Source organism: Castanea sativa, chromosome 7 (genome assembly GCF_040712315.1).
Source record: "Castanea sativa cultivar Marrone di Chiusa Pesio chromosome 7, ASM4071231v1".
NCBI classification, from domain to species: Eukaryota; Viridiplantae; Streptophyta; class Magnoliopsida; order Fagales; family Fagaceae; genus Castanea; species Castanea sativa.
In genome coordinates this window covers 39,564,426-39,580,217 of record NC_134019.1, presented here as the reverse complement: position 1 = coordinate 39,580,217, position 15,792 = coordinate 39,564,426, and the positions used below count along the sequence as shown (strand labels likewise).

The 15,792-nt window shown below is 32.7% G+C and overlaps 1 protein-coding gene across 1 annotated transcript; it reads right to left on the bottom strand.

Annotated features, from left to right (window-relative positions):
* Positions 1-15,220: 15,220 nt before the first annotated feature.
* LOC142644437 (putative glucan 1,3-beta-glucosidase A) lies at positions 15,221-15,783 on the bottom strand. Its single transcript, XM_075819054.1, has 2 exons — positions 15,737-15,783; positions 15,221-15,584 (listed from the first exon to the last, which is right to left on the bottom strand). The coding sequence occupies exons 1-2, from the start codon at positions 15,781-15,783 to the stop codon at positions 15,221-15,223; spliced, it is 411 nt and encodes a 136-aa protein (XP_075675169.1).
* Between the last annotated feature and the right edge of the window lie 9 nt (positions 15,784-15,792).

The following is a 15,792-nucleotide window of genomic DNA, read 5'->3' as shown; positions in this document are numbered from 1 at the left end:
ACAAATGAGAGCTGTTGAAAAAGATCAAGTCCTTAACTTACTAGCAAAATATTTTTTGTCAATAGTGAGGCATCATAAACTTAATTATGGAAAAATCCTGAATCTCACAACTTGAAATTTGGTGCACCCTACTCACTAGAAAGTCAGACCGATAAATATAAATGTTATGAAGTGCTAGTTGCACTATAAAAATTTTAAGGTTGGTTGGCTCGCGATTTTTGCAAAAAAATAAAAGTGGAATATATAGGTTTGAGTCAAATCTAAGTTGGGTCATGTTTTCTTATATGAGGAGAATAACGTAATATGCTTACTTGCTCAAATCTCTTTTAATGAGTTAATAATCATAAATCCCTTGCATATAAAAATAAATCCCTTCATCCTTTCCGGACATTGAGTTCATGTGTTTGACCATTTAGGCCTCCTTTTTTTTTTATGGAAAAAAATTTATATTTATATTTGTTCGAGGATGTGTCAAACTTTTATTTGTTCAATAACTTATAATAGCCCATAGAAGGCGTCGTCCTACGTATAAGCACCTTTTCACATTTTCGCCAAGTTTGGGCTGGACTATCTTCTAAATGATTTTTCTTTTGCTGGCCATCCAATCAAAACTTCTGCATTGACGTTCCTCATCTCTCCCAAAAAAAGAAAAAAGAAAATATTAACATATGCCCTAAGAGCATTAGTTTTAAAAATATTTTTAAAAATTTTTATAGGAAAAAAAAATTAACTAATTGATTTAACAACTTTTTATATTTCTCATGTCAGAAACCACCAACTTCATCTAGTTTATAGGATTTTTCTGTCATACCTTGGGTGGCGTGGTTTGACATTTTTATTGAGCCTTAAATTTGACTATCATATCCACAATAGAAAAAATTTAGATATAGTACTTTAGGTGTTGTTTTTTAGATTTTCCTTTTAAGATTCAGCCATGTGACCACCACACAATAGACAAAATTTAGATATACTCTCTCTCTCTCTCTCTCTCTCTCTCTCTCTCTCATTGTAGTTGGGTTTCAAATTTTTTTTTTTTTTAAGATTGTTATAATAATGGAGTTTTCAGAGTGTCTTATGTGCAGAGAGTGGAATAGCCTAGCTAAAAGCTGGAACATCACTTCCTTATGCATAAAAAAAAAAATTTTAAAAAGAGAGGGAAGAATGACGGAAAATAAAGGTTTTAACCCTATTTTTTCAAATAAATATTAATAAGTTATTTTTTCATTGAGTTACAAGTGTAAGTGCACAATTGCACCTGGACCCAAAGACAATTATGGGCTCAGGCCCAATGAGCCTTAAACAATGAAATTTGTAGAGTGTGGATTTGAAATCTAAGTTAGAGGTACTGAGAACTTGATAACAGGCTAAGGTGTGAAAAAATACTTGTAAATAATAGATGATAATTGCAAAAGGACCTCATCGGACGTAAGCCGAGGACCACTTCTGTATTATTTCTCTTTCTCTCTTAAAGATTTCAATTCTTAGTTCTTTTCTTGGTCACTGACTGATCCCTTTTTCTTGGGCCTTCACCCTCTTTAAATACTTCTTCCCTTAGTGCTTTATCCACGTGTTGCTCCAATCTCCTCCCTCCTAGATATTTCTTCTCTTAATGCTTTGAATAGTAACCAGAAGTTTCGGTTCTACTGTTCAGGGGTCACTTCCCCATTAATGCGGTCAGAGAGGTAGGTGCAGAGTCTTTAATGTGGAGGTGGCAACCTTTGCCTATGATATTTTTCTAACACTGGTGTATCTACAAGGTTCAGGGGTTCCCCCTTTTAACCAACAGTCTTTCCGGAATTCTACATTGACCATCATAGTGAATCTCCGAGCTCTCTTGGGTCTATCCGAGGAGGAACTCATCCTCGGACGTGTCCTCGGACCCTCGGCGTATGGGCCGATTTGCAGTACTAACAGGCTCTTTTATTTAAGAGCAGGTCGGCCCTCCTTGCTAGAGCCCAAAGGCCCAAATGCCTGCTTGGGTCCTTTTACTCCCCACAACAAGGTTCTTAATGAATTTAATTAATTAAATGTGACATTATTATAAGTATTTTTTTTAGTAAATAGTAATACTTATTAGAATACACACGAAAATAATAATAATGTTTTAAACCGGGTTTATAATATATTACATAACCAGAGTACAACTACAAAAGGGTCTAACCTTTGTAGTTGTAGACTGGGGTTATAAATAGCAGACACTATACACACACAACCAATGTAAGATAAATATCCCTATTTTTTTTTTAGTAAACAGTAATACTTATTAGAACACTCACAAAAATAATAATAGGGTTTTAAATCGGGTTTATAATACATTATATAACCAGAGTACAACTACAAAAAGACCTAACATTGGTAGTTGTAGACTAGAATTATCCTTCTTCTTCATACAAAAACTTTCGAATACCCTACTTTGTTTGGCCAAAGGGCATTTCAGTTGCCAGATGTAATTGAATTAATTATCATCTCAATTGTCATGTAGTTGATGTGACTTTATATATGGTTTTTTACTTAATACGATCATTTTTATACTGTATACCCACTTGCCATGACGTTAAAGTCAACATTTTCACAATTTTTTTTTATAGTAATTCACGAAATTAATTTGATCAAATGTGTTAAATATATTAGCAACGCAATCTGTTATATCATATTGTATATGTTAGAGTAGATACAGAAAGGGAAACATAAAATAGAAATGCTGAGAACACGAGGGTTATATGGGCTACATCTTTATTATGTAAGAGTGTAGTACAATAACTCATGTTACAACGAACCCTAACATGAGTATATATAGACAGCTAAATCCTAGACTACTAGTCCAAGCAGTAGTGGACTTGGGCCTATTACATTAGGCTAATGTGTCTAATATATCTCTAACAAAATGTTAGATGAATGTAGTCACATCTACGGTGAATGGAGCAAGCTGTACATAATATTGTTAAAAAATGAAAAACAAAAAACAAAAAAAAAGATTTGATTATACTAACATGCAACTTGTTGTTCTTGTTTTTTTGGGGGGGGGGGGGGGGGGGTGGGGGGTGGGATAGAAATGCAACTTGTTGATTTAATATGACTAATATGCGGGTCAGCAGTGCTAAGTAATATCATATATATATACTTTGGATCCTTTTGAGAACGGTTTATTTAGCTGAAACTAAAACCTTTTTGCTAAAAATACTATAAATAAAAGTAAAAACTAGCTGAAATAGTACAATGAGACCTATGAATAGATGAATAGTACTAAAAAGTACAGTGGGACTCATGAATAGTAGCAAAAATAAGTTAAATAATAAAATAAACTGACTTTAAACTCTAATCCCAAACAACCTTCGTATCATATTATTAAATTTGTTATTGACCGGCCGGAGTCATTACGATTTATGCACAGATGACAACCTTAATCTAAGCGAGAGTTAGTATAATAATATATATATAAAGGCATGTTTAAGAATCTTGTCTTCCCCTAACGAAAGAATAATAGCTGAGTTGTCACCTTTTGCAGTGAAAGAGTTGATTACTTTCTAGGATAAAGTAGAGCACATTTTCTTTGATATTCAAATATTATATTTTAACGTAGAAAGCTATTTCATAACCTTATGATTTTATTTTATTACCAAATCGAAACACATGTTAACAATAAATCTTAGTCCTAAAAATTTAGGGAACGACTTTTAAAGTTCTAAAAAAAAAAAAAGAGTTTCACAAGCTATGGCGTTCACCATTAACAATTGTTCTTTATCATCAGACTAAAACATCAATTAATTTTTTTATATAGGCAATGAACAAACTCTAGTTTTTTTATTTGATGACAAGATACTTTAACAGTTGATTATGTATGTGTTTTGAAAAACCTTATGAGGATCCCCTTGGTTAATTAGGCATTAATTAACACTTTACCAATTATGTCAATTTAGTGATTACAATTATGATTACCATGTACTTTTGGTTCAATGATCACTCTACAAATACAAAGTTTTTGTGAGGTGGGGGGCAAAGGTTAGGATTCAAGTCTCTAAGAGGGAAGTTCACACACATATACACTTAAATTAGACAATAGTAGAATTTTTATATTGTGTAAAATATAATAAAATAAGTGATTACAATTATGATAAGTTAGCCACAACCACAAGAAGTACGAGAAGTTACAATATTTTCAGAACATCTAAACTCTTCATACATGAATCACTTACCAAAACACCTAACCACCTTAAGATCTGAATATCGCAGTAATGCATTGAGTAGATTGGTTATGTGGCTTCACACTCGATCACCAATCTGATAGCAACACTATTAAAATTGCAGGGCAAACAACAGGGCAGAGTAGCATGAGTCAAGCTACAGGTGTAGCAGATGATGTAGCTGCAGCTGAGATGAAGTGCACTGGTCAAGCCACTAGAGTGGTAGGTAGTGCAGCATTTGCTGATAAGCAGTGCTTTGATGAAGCCACACAACGTGCACCAAGACATGCTCAAATTAGACCAGAAGTCTTGGAAGTCATTAAGGCAATGCCACATCATGAATTCTTCATGCACGAGCGTTGAAGACTTAGATTCCGAGATTTTAGGAAGTGGTTAGTCATGTTGACACATGTATGATCTAGAAGATTCAATAACTGCTTTTGGCACCAATTTAAAGTGTTAGTTATGCTTACTGTATATATAAAACAAAGCATGATATATTTTATTTATTCATTCCATTCTTGTAATTTTTTTCCAATCAATGAAATGTTCCCAATTTTATTTAGATCTCTCTCAGTTTTTTACATGGTATTAGAGCGGCTAGCATAGACTATACTGATTTCCTAGCCGTATTTTGGATCCATAAATTTTCTTTCATTCCAAACAGAGATTTTCCTAAGAAAATTAGAAAAAAATTTCTTTGATTTTCTTGACTGATAATCTTCTTTGGATCTTTTCTTTCTTCCTCTTCAATTTTATTGAGAATTTCATTCAAGATTTGAAGATCATCAATGGCTTCTGCTGAGGACAGCGATCACTTTGATCTAACACACATTCAATCCCCGTGACCAGTCTCCAATTCCAATATAGAGACCAATTCTCCTAATCCATTTCTGCTAAGTGCAAGTGAGAATCCAGGTAATATCTTGGTTACTCAGCCATTGTTGGGAATGAAGAACCATCAATCTTGGTCTAGGGCTATGGTTCTAGCACTCACAGCCAAGAAAAAGATAGGCTTCGTGAATGGCAAAATTGAGAAACCTGATATTGATTTTTCCTTGTACAAAGATTGGGAAAGCTGTAACACAATGGTGCTTTCTTGGTTGATCAACTCTATGCATGTAGATATTTCCAAAAGCATCATATATTGTGAGACTGAGAGAAAGATGTGGCTTGAATTGCAGCGAGTGTTTTCTCAGGGAAATGGACCAAAAGTTTATAATCTTCAACAAGAAATTTCACAAGTGAAATAATCTATGGTCTGCAACTGGTACAGGTTGGTGTCAGTTATACAATTTGAATGATATGATTGTCGAGACTTATAAAACATATTCTCTGATGCCTATTTGTTCTGATATAAAGAACTGTTTGTTTGGTGATGGTACTCTACGCTGTGATATTTTGTTGGCTAGTTTGTTTTTGCATTAGTGCGTTTGTTTTAGTGTTGCTTTCTTGTTCCGCTTTGCTGGCTTTGCTATGATCACACTCTTTGTTGATGTATTCTATTGAATAAAAAGAAAACCAATGTATCATTGGAGGAGATTCTTCATTTAATGTGGGATTCCTCATATATCTTTAAGTAATGTTTATCTTATAGCATTTTAGATGTATATAGTTTATAGTGAAGCTAGTTTAGTCTATCATTATGTAAAGCAATAGCACAGTATCTTATTGATTTGGGAATATCAATTAGCATGGACAAAAATCACTGCCTTTTTCATATCAATATAGTAACTAAAACACTAGTTACATGCAATTGAGAAATAAAAATTTTGCAAACAAAGTATGTCAGATTGAACTTCTATTCCAATTATATTTTATGCCATAATTGGAACTTTATAAATTCAACATCATACATAATCAAATTAATGATTAAGAAGCAATTTGGTTGTTCTTAAGAGTAATTTACATAGTTCTAGTTGAATAGAGTGTTGGGTAAATATGAGCTGTAAAATGCTTATTGTAAACTAGAAGATGGGGTTCTTATATAGTTATACTATTATGATTAGTGGGGAATCATAGACATTGCATTTGTAGAATTTTTTTAAAAAAATATTTCTGTTGAGAGTAATAACAAAAGATTATTTATGTTTTCCATTCTCAATATACCCATAATTAATGTTTTAGGCGAGCCTTGAGTTGATAACCATATGGGAGTTTTATTTCTTTGCAAACATTTTAGAATTTATAACTTGGACAGCCCTGCATAGTTTCACTTCAATCTCAAGGATTGTTGAACTTTCTTCGCCTCCATTGGCACTAAAAGGAGTGTTAGATTTTACCTCATGGCAAGTATTTTTGGACTATAAAGGTTCCACAAGATCGTAAATGGGGTAGCAGAGCTGTCCCAAAACTTATAAGTGTCGTTGGGAGGTTTATAAAGTTTGATTTTGGGGATGGTAGAAGGTTTTCTTATGACATGATAACTGGAATCCTACTAGGATCCTTTTCATAAAGAATAGCTTTAGGATTATCCATACTGCAAAAACTAAATCTGAGGCAAAGATGGATTCTGTTTTGAAGAACATAAATAAGTGTTTGGTAACTTGAAAGGTCCAACGAATTAATCACCATACAATGCCAATTGTGTCTGCGACTAGTTCAGGCTAGCTGCTCTTGTGCAACCGTTTGCAATGAACATAAAGCTAAGGCAAATGAGGTGGGATGGTGGAGATTGTGGTGGTTTAACCTTGCTATCTCCTGGTTACCTTTATTGGCTGGTTAGGAATGAAAATAAAAAATAAAAACTAAAAAAAACTGACTAGTAGAGAAATTTGAAAATTTTGGAACAAAGATGTACTTGTATTCAACATTCGATTATAAAGAAACTGTAAATTAGAAGGGAAAAATATTCTAACAAAAGAGAGATTTGAAAATTTTTCATCTTAGAATCATTATTGATGTTTTTAAGAAATTAACTGGTTTAAATACCTCTAAAAAATCCAAATATTGTTCCTTGATGAAAATAAGATTTCTAGTGAATCAATCTTCCCATTTTGGATTAGAATTTTGTAACTCTGATGTCAAGTACGATGAAAAAGGGAACTTGCACCACAATAGAGACACCAAACCATTATTCTTATAATTCATGATATTGTTAAAATCCAAATTTATTCAATTATGCTCTGCTTCATCAATCATGTTCTCTCTTTGTGTACTAAAGAATAAAAAAAATTAGCCCTACTGTATGCATATACAAAAAATTAGGTAGTGTGCATGGACTGCTGTGTTTCCTTCTATTATGTTCACTAAAGAATTAAAATAAATGTTAAGGTATGCACTGTGCAAAGATGCTCCTATATGGGTAATTTCTCCAATGACCTCGACACTACTAAATTTGAAAATCATGGACTAGTTCTAATTAAAGAAATGAAACAAATGAAAAATAATAATTTTTTGTCTAGATGAAAGTCTACGCAGTGTCTTGGTTCTAGAATGATTTAGTTTTCTTCCGTGTTTTATGTATTAGGGCATGTAGCTCTCCACTAAGTTAATCAAAACTACCAAATAATGAAATCAGCAGGCAGCTGCTCTGACTAGTAAGATTTCCAAGCTAGTTAGAAATTCCAAATCCTAAACGCAGAGACTTGACTAATTTAAGAAGACATGAGATGGAGAAACAGTTGAAATTCAAAATTTAAAGCATTTATACAACTAAAAAAGAGATTGTTGTGACTATTTTAACATTCTCTTACACTTTGGACAAAATACCTACCTCAATGCTTATAATGTACTAAACAGGAGACTTTATCAACAAGAAGACACCTAGTGCACCCATGTGTTCATATTCTTATCACAATAATGAATTATAAGTTCTATAATTAAAAATTAAATCATTCACACACCAAAAAAAAAAAACAACTAAATAAGATTGTTCATCTAGGATTCCTTGATAATGAAGATTCATCTATGTACCTCTTCTAAAATATGTGACTATAATTTACATCTATGTTTATGTTTTCAAATTTATGCCTAGAATCATATACTTAAATTTTGTCTACAGTTGAGATAAATGCAGGACATGTGCTTTTGATTATTTGTTGTAGCCTGGAACATCTTCCATTTTCCATGCATCTGCCAAATAGGTTGCCTCTAAATGGTTTTCTGTTGAGACACAATTACACTTCCATTTACTGAAAAATATCATAGTTCAATTGAATTGCTTCAACTTCACATGCTATTGATTAATTACTAGCTTCAGCTTCACATAAACCGGAAACGATTATTTGTTTATCCTTCTCTTGTTGTTGCTATAACAAAGATGAACTTTTTAGTATTGTAATTATTAGGGGCTTGTTAGCCATTGCTTATGAATGAATGAAACACAAAATTTATTTAGTGAGAGTAGTGTCAAACGATAATTCATCATTTTAATTAGTGGCAGTGATTAATTAGTGTTGCTAGAGCTAAAGGTGTCACACCCCCCACCCCTATTATCTCTAAATATACATATAGTTGACATTACCACAAACATTGAATTAATAATTGTGGGGGAGTTTAATTTTCTTTCCAAAAATTTAACACACAGACACTGTTTAACAGTGTTTGATACTTGGGGAGCTTTGCAGTAGTTGTACTTCAACGAGCATTGCTTCTTCATCCAAATGATGTAGAACTTCCAATGCCCCTTTTGTTGATAGGAGTGCTTCATTTCTACTCTCATGAAAGTAGTTGTATAGAATTTAAATCTCTTTTTTTCTTCCATTAGTATCTCATATTTCTTTTGCATAATTCAGGTATACATTTCCTTTCATCTCAGATTAACAATATCATCCAGTAATATTTCTGAATTATAAGTTTACATTGTCAAATTGTTGACATTGCAAGATAGGTTATGTTTACTATCATTGTCTTGTGAACATAATGGGGTTTGCCATATTCATTTGTATCTATCTTATTGAGGGACCAAAATGCTGTTAGGACTCCTAGCTCCTATGCTTCTCATGGTACCCTTCAGAGCCTTTATGTATTATGCTGATTGTTTGCGCATGTATTGCTTCTGTCTCTCTTTCAAAATCCATAAACTTGGTTTTGCATATGTATTATAAGTCATAATTTATTTTGTAAGAATTTTCCCTCCACAGATTTCTCCATCTTAATTTGGACTACAAGTAGAGATCAAGGGAGGAAAGTGTTCAGATTGCCTCCCACAACAATTAATTAATGAATTCTTAAGGTTTGTTCATTTACACTGAATGGTGTGACTCCATAGAGAAGGGATTATATATGACAGGCTACCTATAAATATTTATCACCTCTAGGCCCAAATGTCCAAGTCATTCTTTATCTTCTAAAGATGTTTCTTTTTTCTGCTTGTATCTTCATCTTAATCCCAAATAGCCAAATCTTTGTATACAAGGCTTTTCCTCACCTTAATTGTAGGAAGCCAATTGTGTACAATGCTGTATCTCACCCACAGATTTGGAAGACCTGTTGGAATATGAGAACTCTTGAAAAAGAGTAAGTAGTCAGAACTAGCTTATTGAAATTGATCTGAATTAGAGTGCATAATTTCAGGCTTTCAGCTAAGCTAGATATGCCAAAGCTACAAGTTATGTGAAGTTGTCTTTGTCATCTTTGTTAAACTACAGGTAGTTTGTTATAATTTTTCACACTTTGATACTTGTTTATAAGAGCAGAGATGTATCTATTATTCATTATGCAATATACAGAGGAATTTTCAATATAGTTAAATTAGATGGAGAAAATCTCTGATAAATATTGGGGTATCAAAAACTTATGGGGAAACTCTCTAAGGCTCACTATCTGATATTGTGTACACGGTCAACATAAAGTCAGTTTATGCATTCCTTGACAAAGCTATACACTTTATACTAAATTGCACATTGCATAACCAATGGCAAGAGGACTTTGTGAACTAAATTGGCCAAAATTTCTTTGAAAATTTTAGTCTTGTCATATTTTATCATAAGGTAAAGCTTGATGCAAAGTATAGATAGAAGAAAAGATCAATTTCATATTACAAATGCTAATTCTTCTTAAAAAAAAATTATAAATGCAAAGATCAAAATCATCTAGATCTTTAAAAGAGAATTGAGAGAAAATCTGATTCTATTGACACTAATGAACTTTTGCAAGGGCCATTGAAAAAAGCCTTATTAATTTAACTTACTAGCTGTTACAATTCCTAAACTGAATAACAACAAACAAACTCTACAACTAATCAAAGCTGTACACGTTTTTACAGAAAATCACGTGCTAAGCAGGTGTGTAAATAAGCACTCTGGGATTCTAAAGATTGACGCCAATATGGCACTGTTCCATTTGAAGGAAACGGTGCACTTTGATGATTAATGAGTCGTATCTATATCTATATATTACTAAAATTCGAAACGTAACGTTTAATGTTGCTACACTCACATTGCGCCACGTCAGTGACCATGTCATTTCCATCTTTTCTTTTTTTTGTCCTTGAATTTTAAAATAGTTTTTACAAATTTTAGAATCACAATAATGTTGGGGTTTATGCCCTAAAATCCAATTTATTGGCATGTCGTAAATAATGTCATAAATAATTAAATTGTTTAATTATATGAGACTATTTATAAATGAACCAATGGGACATTATCATAGTCCATGAGATGCATTGTATGTGATTTATGTGAAAAGTTACAGAAGATGTAAATCACAAGTTCCTTGTAAACTCAAAATGTAGTTCGTAGTCGGTGATGAAATTGGACGTTTCATCTGCGAAGACTATAACACATCAACTAAGATGATTTGTCTTAATCATGGAAGTGAAGACTTCTAGTTGATGTGTTGATGTGTTTTAAGAGTTAAGACATATTGAACTGGATCACTGTGAGATTAATTATTCAATCAACAACTATCACCTGAATAATTAATCTCACGACTTCTAATTTCATAGACTCTTAATCCTGAGAGGGTAGTGAACCCGATCATGAAATGTAGATTACTTTGATATATCAGGAGTGAGATCTAATATTCACGGTCAAAACCTTAATATGTTGGGTAACCACACGTAGTGTTGAGGGAACACATATTCTCAAGATGGAATCCATAATCTCTTTTTATAGAGACACGAAATATCCCATTGAGATAAGATTAATGGGAACTGGTTATTCAGGGCACCCACTTTAGTAAGGAGTTACTAAAGCTTATATTTATTGAAATTGGATTTCAATAAATGTGAATAACTAAAAGATTAAACTGAGTACTCAAAGATAGAATAGTTGTTTACAAAGTGACAGTTTATTATGACTTTGTTCACTATGGATATTTCATGGAGGGGTCAAATGATATTATTAGAGTCTTGGGATATAATTTATTAATAAGGCCTAAAGTGCAATTATATTTATATAGTGGTATTAAATATAATTAATGGTAACTTTGGACTTGTCAAGAGTTGACAGAAAAGCCCAAAGCCCATTGGAGCTAGTGTCTTATTGGTCCCTTTTGGTCCCACTCCAAGCCATGCACTAAAGCCCAATAGGCCAACTCAATTAATAATTAGTTAGTTATAAAGAGAGAAACATACAAAATTTTTTATTAAGATAAGGAAAAAAAAAAAGACATCATTGTGAAATGGTGTGTATGTGTGAGTGAAGCCACTCAATTATTCTCCCTTGGAAGATTGAGAGACTATACTTCTTGGGCGTAAAGTGGAATTGGAGTGAAGATTAAAAGTATTCCCAAGTACTTCTAATCTTTTGTTTTGAATTTCACCACACCAAGGTACGCTATCTTGTTCTTAAATTCTGAAATTTACATTGTACATATTATCAATCATGAATGAAATAGATCCATGTTTGTTACTTCCGCTGTGTATTTTGTATGAGATACAAAACCAAATTTTCCCACAAATAAATCTATAAATTTCAAAATAATAAATCTGTATAATAAATTTTAGTGTTATCTCTACCATAAAGCCCACTTCTTATCTATTTAATTCAACCACAAAGCCCAATCCAAAGCCTTTTCAACTTAAAGGAAAAGCAGGAAATTTGAAACCGTGAAACAGGGTTTCGCAAAGGGTTTTGCGTGAGAAGCATAGCATGACAAAAGGAAAGGACAAACAAACAGTTGGAATTTCACCCACCTCTCTGCTCTATGGTTATGCATCGTTTCAGGGAAAACAAATGGTTTGAACTTCTACTCAACAGTTTCACATCGTTTCAAACTAAGGAAAACCCAAAAGTTTGAAGCCGTAAAAGGAAGGAATCTGATACCATTTGAAACCATGAAAATTTCCCCACCTTCCTGCTCTACAGTTTCACAGTAACTGCCACTTATCTGACTTCCTTCCTTCCTGTCTTCCTCTCCTCACAATATATAAATTCTAACAAAACTTGACTGATTCAGTTGAGGTATCTCTAAATCCCAATTCTTTTTGTGCTCCATTCTTTTGCTTGATGTTTTTTGTTTCCCTTTTTTATATTTTGTTACCGCCTCTTTTGTGTTGTGGTGTGTATGATTGTTATGCTGAAACTTTGATTGTTGGACCTATTAATTTGATCTCTGACTTTTGGTTCAGTACTAACAGAAGCTTTACTGCCTCTTTCATGTTGTGATGTGGATGATTCTTTTGATTGCTGTGGTTTTTAATTGAAGCTCTGTCTTTTGGTTCAATAATGACAAGAGCTGAAGAAAATTACAATGTCATATAAATCAATAAATTCAATACTGACAGACGCTGCAGAAATACCACCAATAGATTATCTTTTGATTTATATGAATTGGTAGTAATGGTTTGGTAGCAAAACCACCAATAGATTATCCGTAATGAATTGCTAGTTGGTTTTGAATTATATGAATTGTGTAGGCTGTTTGGATTGTCTTATTTCTAATAGATTCAATACTAAAAATTCCCAACACGGTGTTTATACCTATCAACTTCCATCCGAAACATTGTGGGTCAATTTTCATCCAAAACACCTTCCATAGTAATGATTTGATAACAAAACCGCCAATAGAATATCCATAATGAATTGTTGCTCGGTTTTGAATTATATGAATTTTGTAGGCTTTCAGATTTACTACCAAAATATAATGTAAAAGACATTGTCTTATTTATAATAGATTCAATACTGACAAAACCTAAAGAAAAATTGCCAACACAACATTTATACTTGTCAACTTTCATCCAAAACATTGTGGGTCAACTTTCATGCCACAAGCTATGATGCAGGAGGCACATCATCACCTTCCATAGTATCCCTCAAGCTAGATTGTTTCTTTAGTTTATGTAACCAAAAGAATTAAACCAAAGAAATACGACATTGTTCAGTGAGTTGCTTTGTTGGAAAATAAAAATGAATTGCTTTGTTGTGGTGTGGATGATTGTTTTGATTGCTAGAGTTTTTAATTGGAGCTCTGTCTTTTGGTTCAATACTGACAGAAACTGAAGAAAACTAATATGTCATATAAATCAATAAATTCAATATTGACAAATGCTATAGAAAAACTGGCAAAAAATTATCTTTTGATTTATATGAATTGGTAGTAATGAACTTCCAATAGAATATCTTTTGATTTATAGGAATTGGTAGTGATGAGTTGCTTTGTTGGGAAATTCCATTGTAAATAAAGTTGGATTGTTTCTTTAATTAGAAATAAAAATGAATTTCTTTGCTGGGAAATTCCATTGTAAATAAAGCTAGATTGTTTGTTCAATTATAAATAAAAATGAATTGCATTGCTGTGGTGTGGATGATTGTTTTGATTGCTGGGCTTTTTAATTGGAGCTCTGTCTTTTGGTTCATTACTGACAGAAGCTGAAGAAATTACAATGTCATATAAATGAATGGATTCAATCACGAAGAAAAACCGCCAATAGATTATCTTTTGATTTGTATGAATTAATAGTAATGAGTTGCTTTGCTGGAAATTGTAAATAAAGTTGGATTGTTTCTTCAATTAGAAATAAAAAGAAGAGGCTATGCTAAACTATTTTGGTTATATCTTTTGGTATGCTAGAATAAATTTATGTTATCTTTTGGTTGTGTAGGCTGTTCGGTTTTACTACCAATTCATTACTAATTATCTATTAAATTGCAAAGACACCAATAAGAGCTTGAATTTCTATGAGGTTGAATATATGTCATTGATCAGTGAAATGGATAGCTTCAAAGAGAATACAAGTTAGGGGGAATAAAATAGTGCAAAAGATAAGGGCCCTCAAGTTGTCTTTCATGGGTTCATAAATTTTGAACTGTAAAATATTAAAAAGAAAAAGCAAAAAGAAAAAAAAAAAGAAGGCATATTGAGCATGTGGGTGAGAATTCGGGTAGTGCTAAAATGGGCAGTGGAAGCTTCTAACACAAAGTGAATGTATGTGAATTCTTATCTGGGTTCATGTGGCTACCACTTAGAAACTTGATTTTAGGGTATTGTTTCTCTTCTAGATATAAATTTGAAATTCATAAGGATTTTTAAATTCTAATTCATTTTGGTTTCCATTTGGGATTTATAGGTTCTAATTTGAACCAAGATGGAACCACAATAGACTTTGAGATTGTGTATTTGAACTTTTAGGGGAAATTGATCTTTGGGTTTGAATTTTTATGATTCATTTTGTGGTGGGTTTGTGCATTGAGATTAGAGTTTGGTATTGGTTTCTTTTGAATTGTGGGTTTGGTTTTGATTTAGAGGTGGATCTGTGAATATGAGGTCATATGTTAGATATTTTTACTGATTTAGTAGACTATTGGTGGTGGGATTGGTATTGAACTTGGACTTGGTCTTAACGTTTTGGTATTTAAGTTATGAAGACAATTTCAGGTTTTGCAAATAGGATAGGTTAATATGGTAGAAAGGAGATGAATTGAATCACAATGGTCTTTGAGATTATTTACTTGAAAGTTTAAGGGATATTGAGAAGAAGGTTTGATTTTTTAATGATTTATTTCATGGTGGGTTTGTGCATTGAGATTAAAGTTTGGGATATTCTTTGCAAATTTGAAATTTATCATTGAGAATGAATTGTGGGTTCAGTGAATTTGGGTCTAATTTAAAAGTGGTCTTGGTCTTAGATTCTGTCCAAATAGAAAAGATTTATACTAGACAACAGCAATGGCTGCCGCTACTACATGAGATTGGCTTACAAAACTAAAGGGGCCAATGGAAGTTGTCACGGTTTTTAGTGCATAAGATTGTACATTCATGTTGCTAAACTCATCCAAATAGAGATTGTAGTAATGCATGTCAATGACTACATGATTGAAGTTTCTAGCAAATGAGAGTTGCTCCTTTGGATGAGCATTCCCCAACTGGTTTGAGAGGATCACATAAGCACTTGGTGTGTACTTTCTCACAACATCATACCCGGATTTATAATAGTTTTTAAGGTTGTCTGGAGTGACTCCTGGTGCATGAGGTTTGTTCATTAACTCAATTGTTGCAAGACTTGGATTGTTGGCATAACTGCACAAAAAAAAAGGTCTAATTTAGCATGTAGGGAACATTCAAATTCATCAGTTGCTCTTATTGGAGTGGTTTATATTGCATATGTGGTCTGTCACTCTTAGACAGCGTTCTCAAACCATTTTATCGAGAAAAAAAAAACATTAGCAGACCACATATGCAATATAAACCACTCCAATAAGTTTATTGAAATTTCCATTCTGTGATC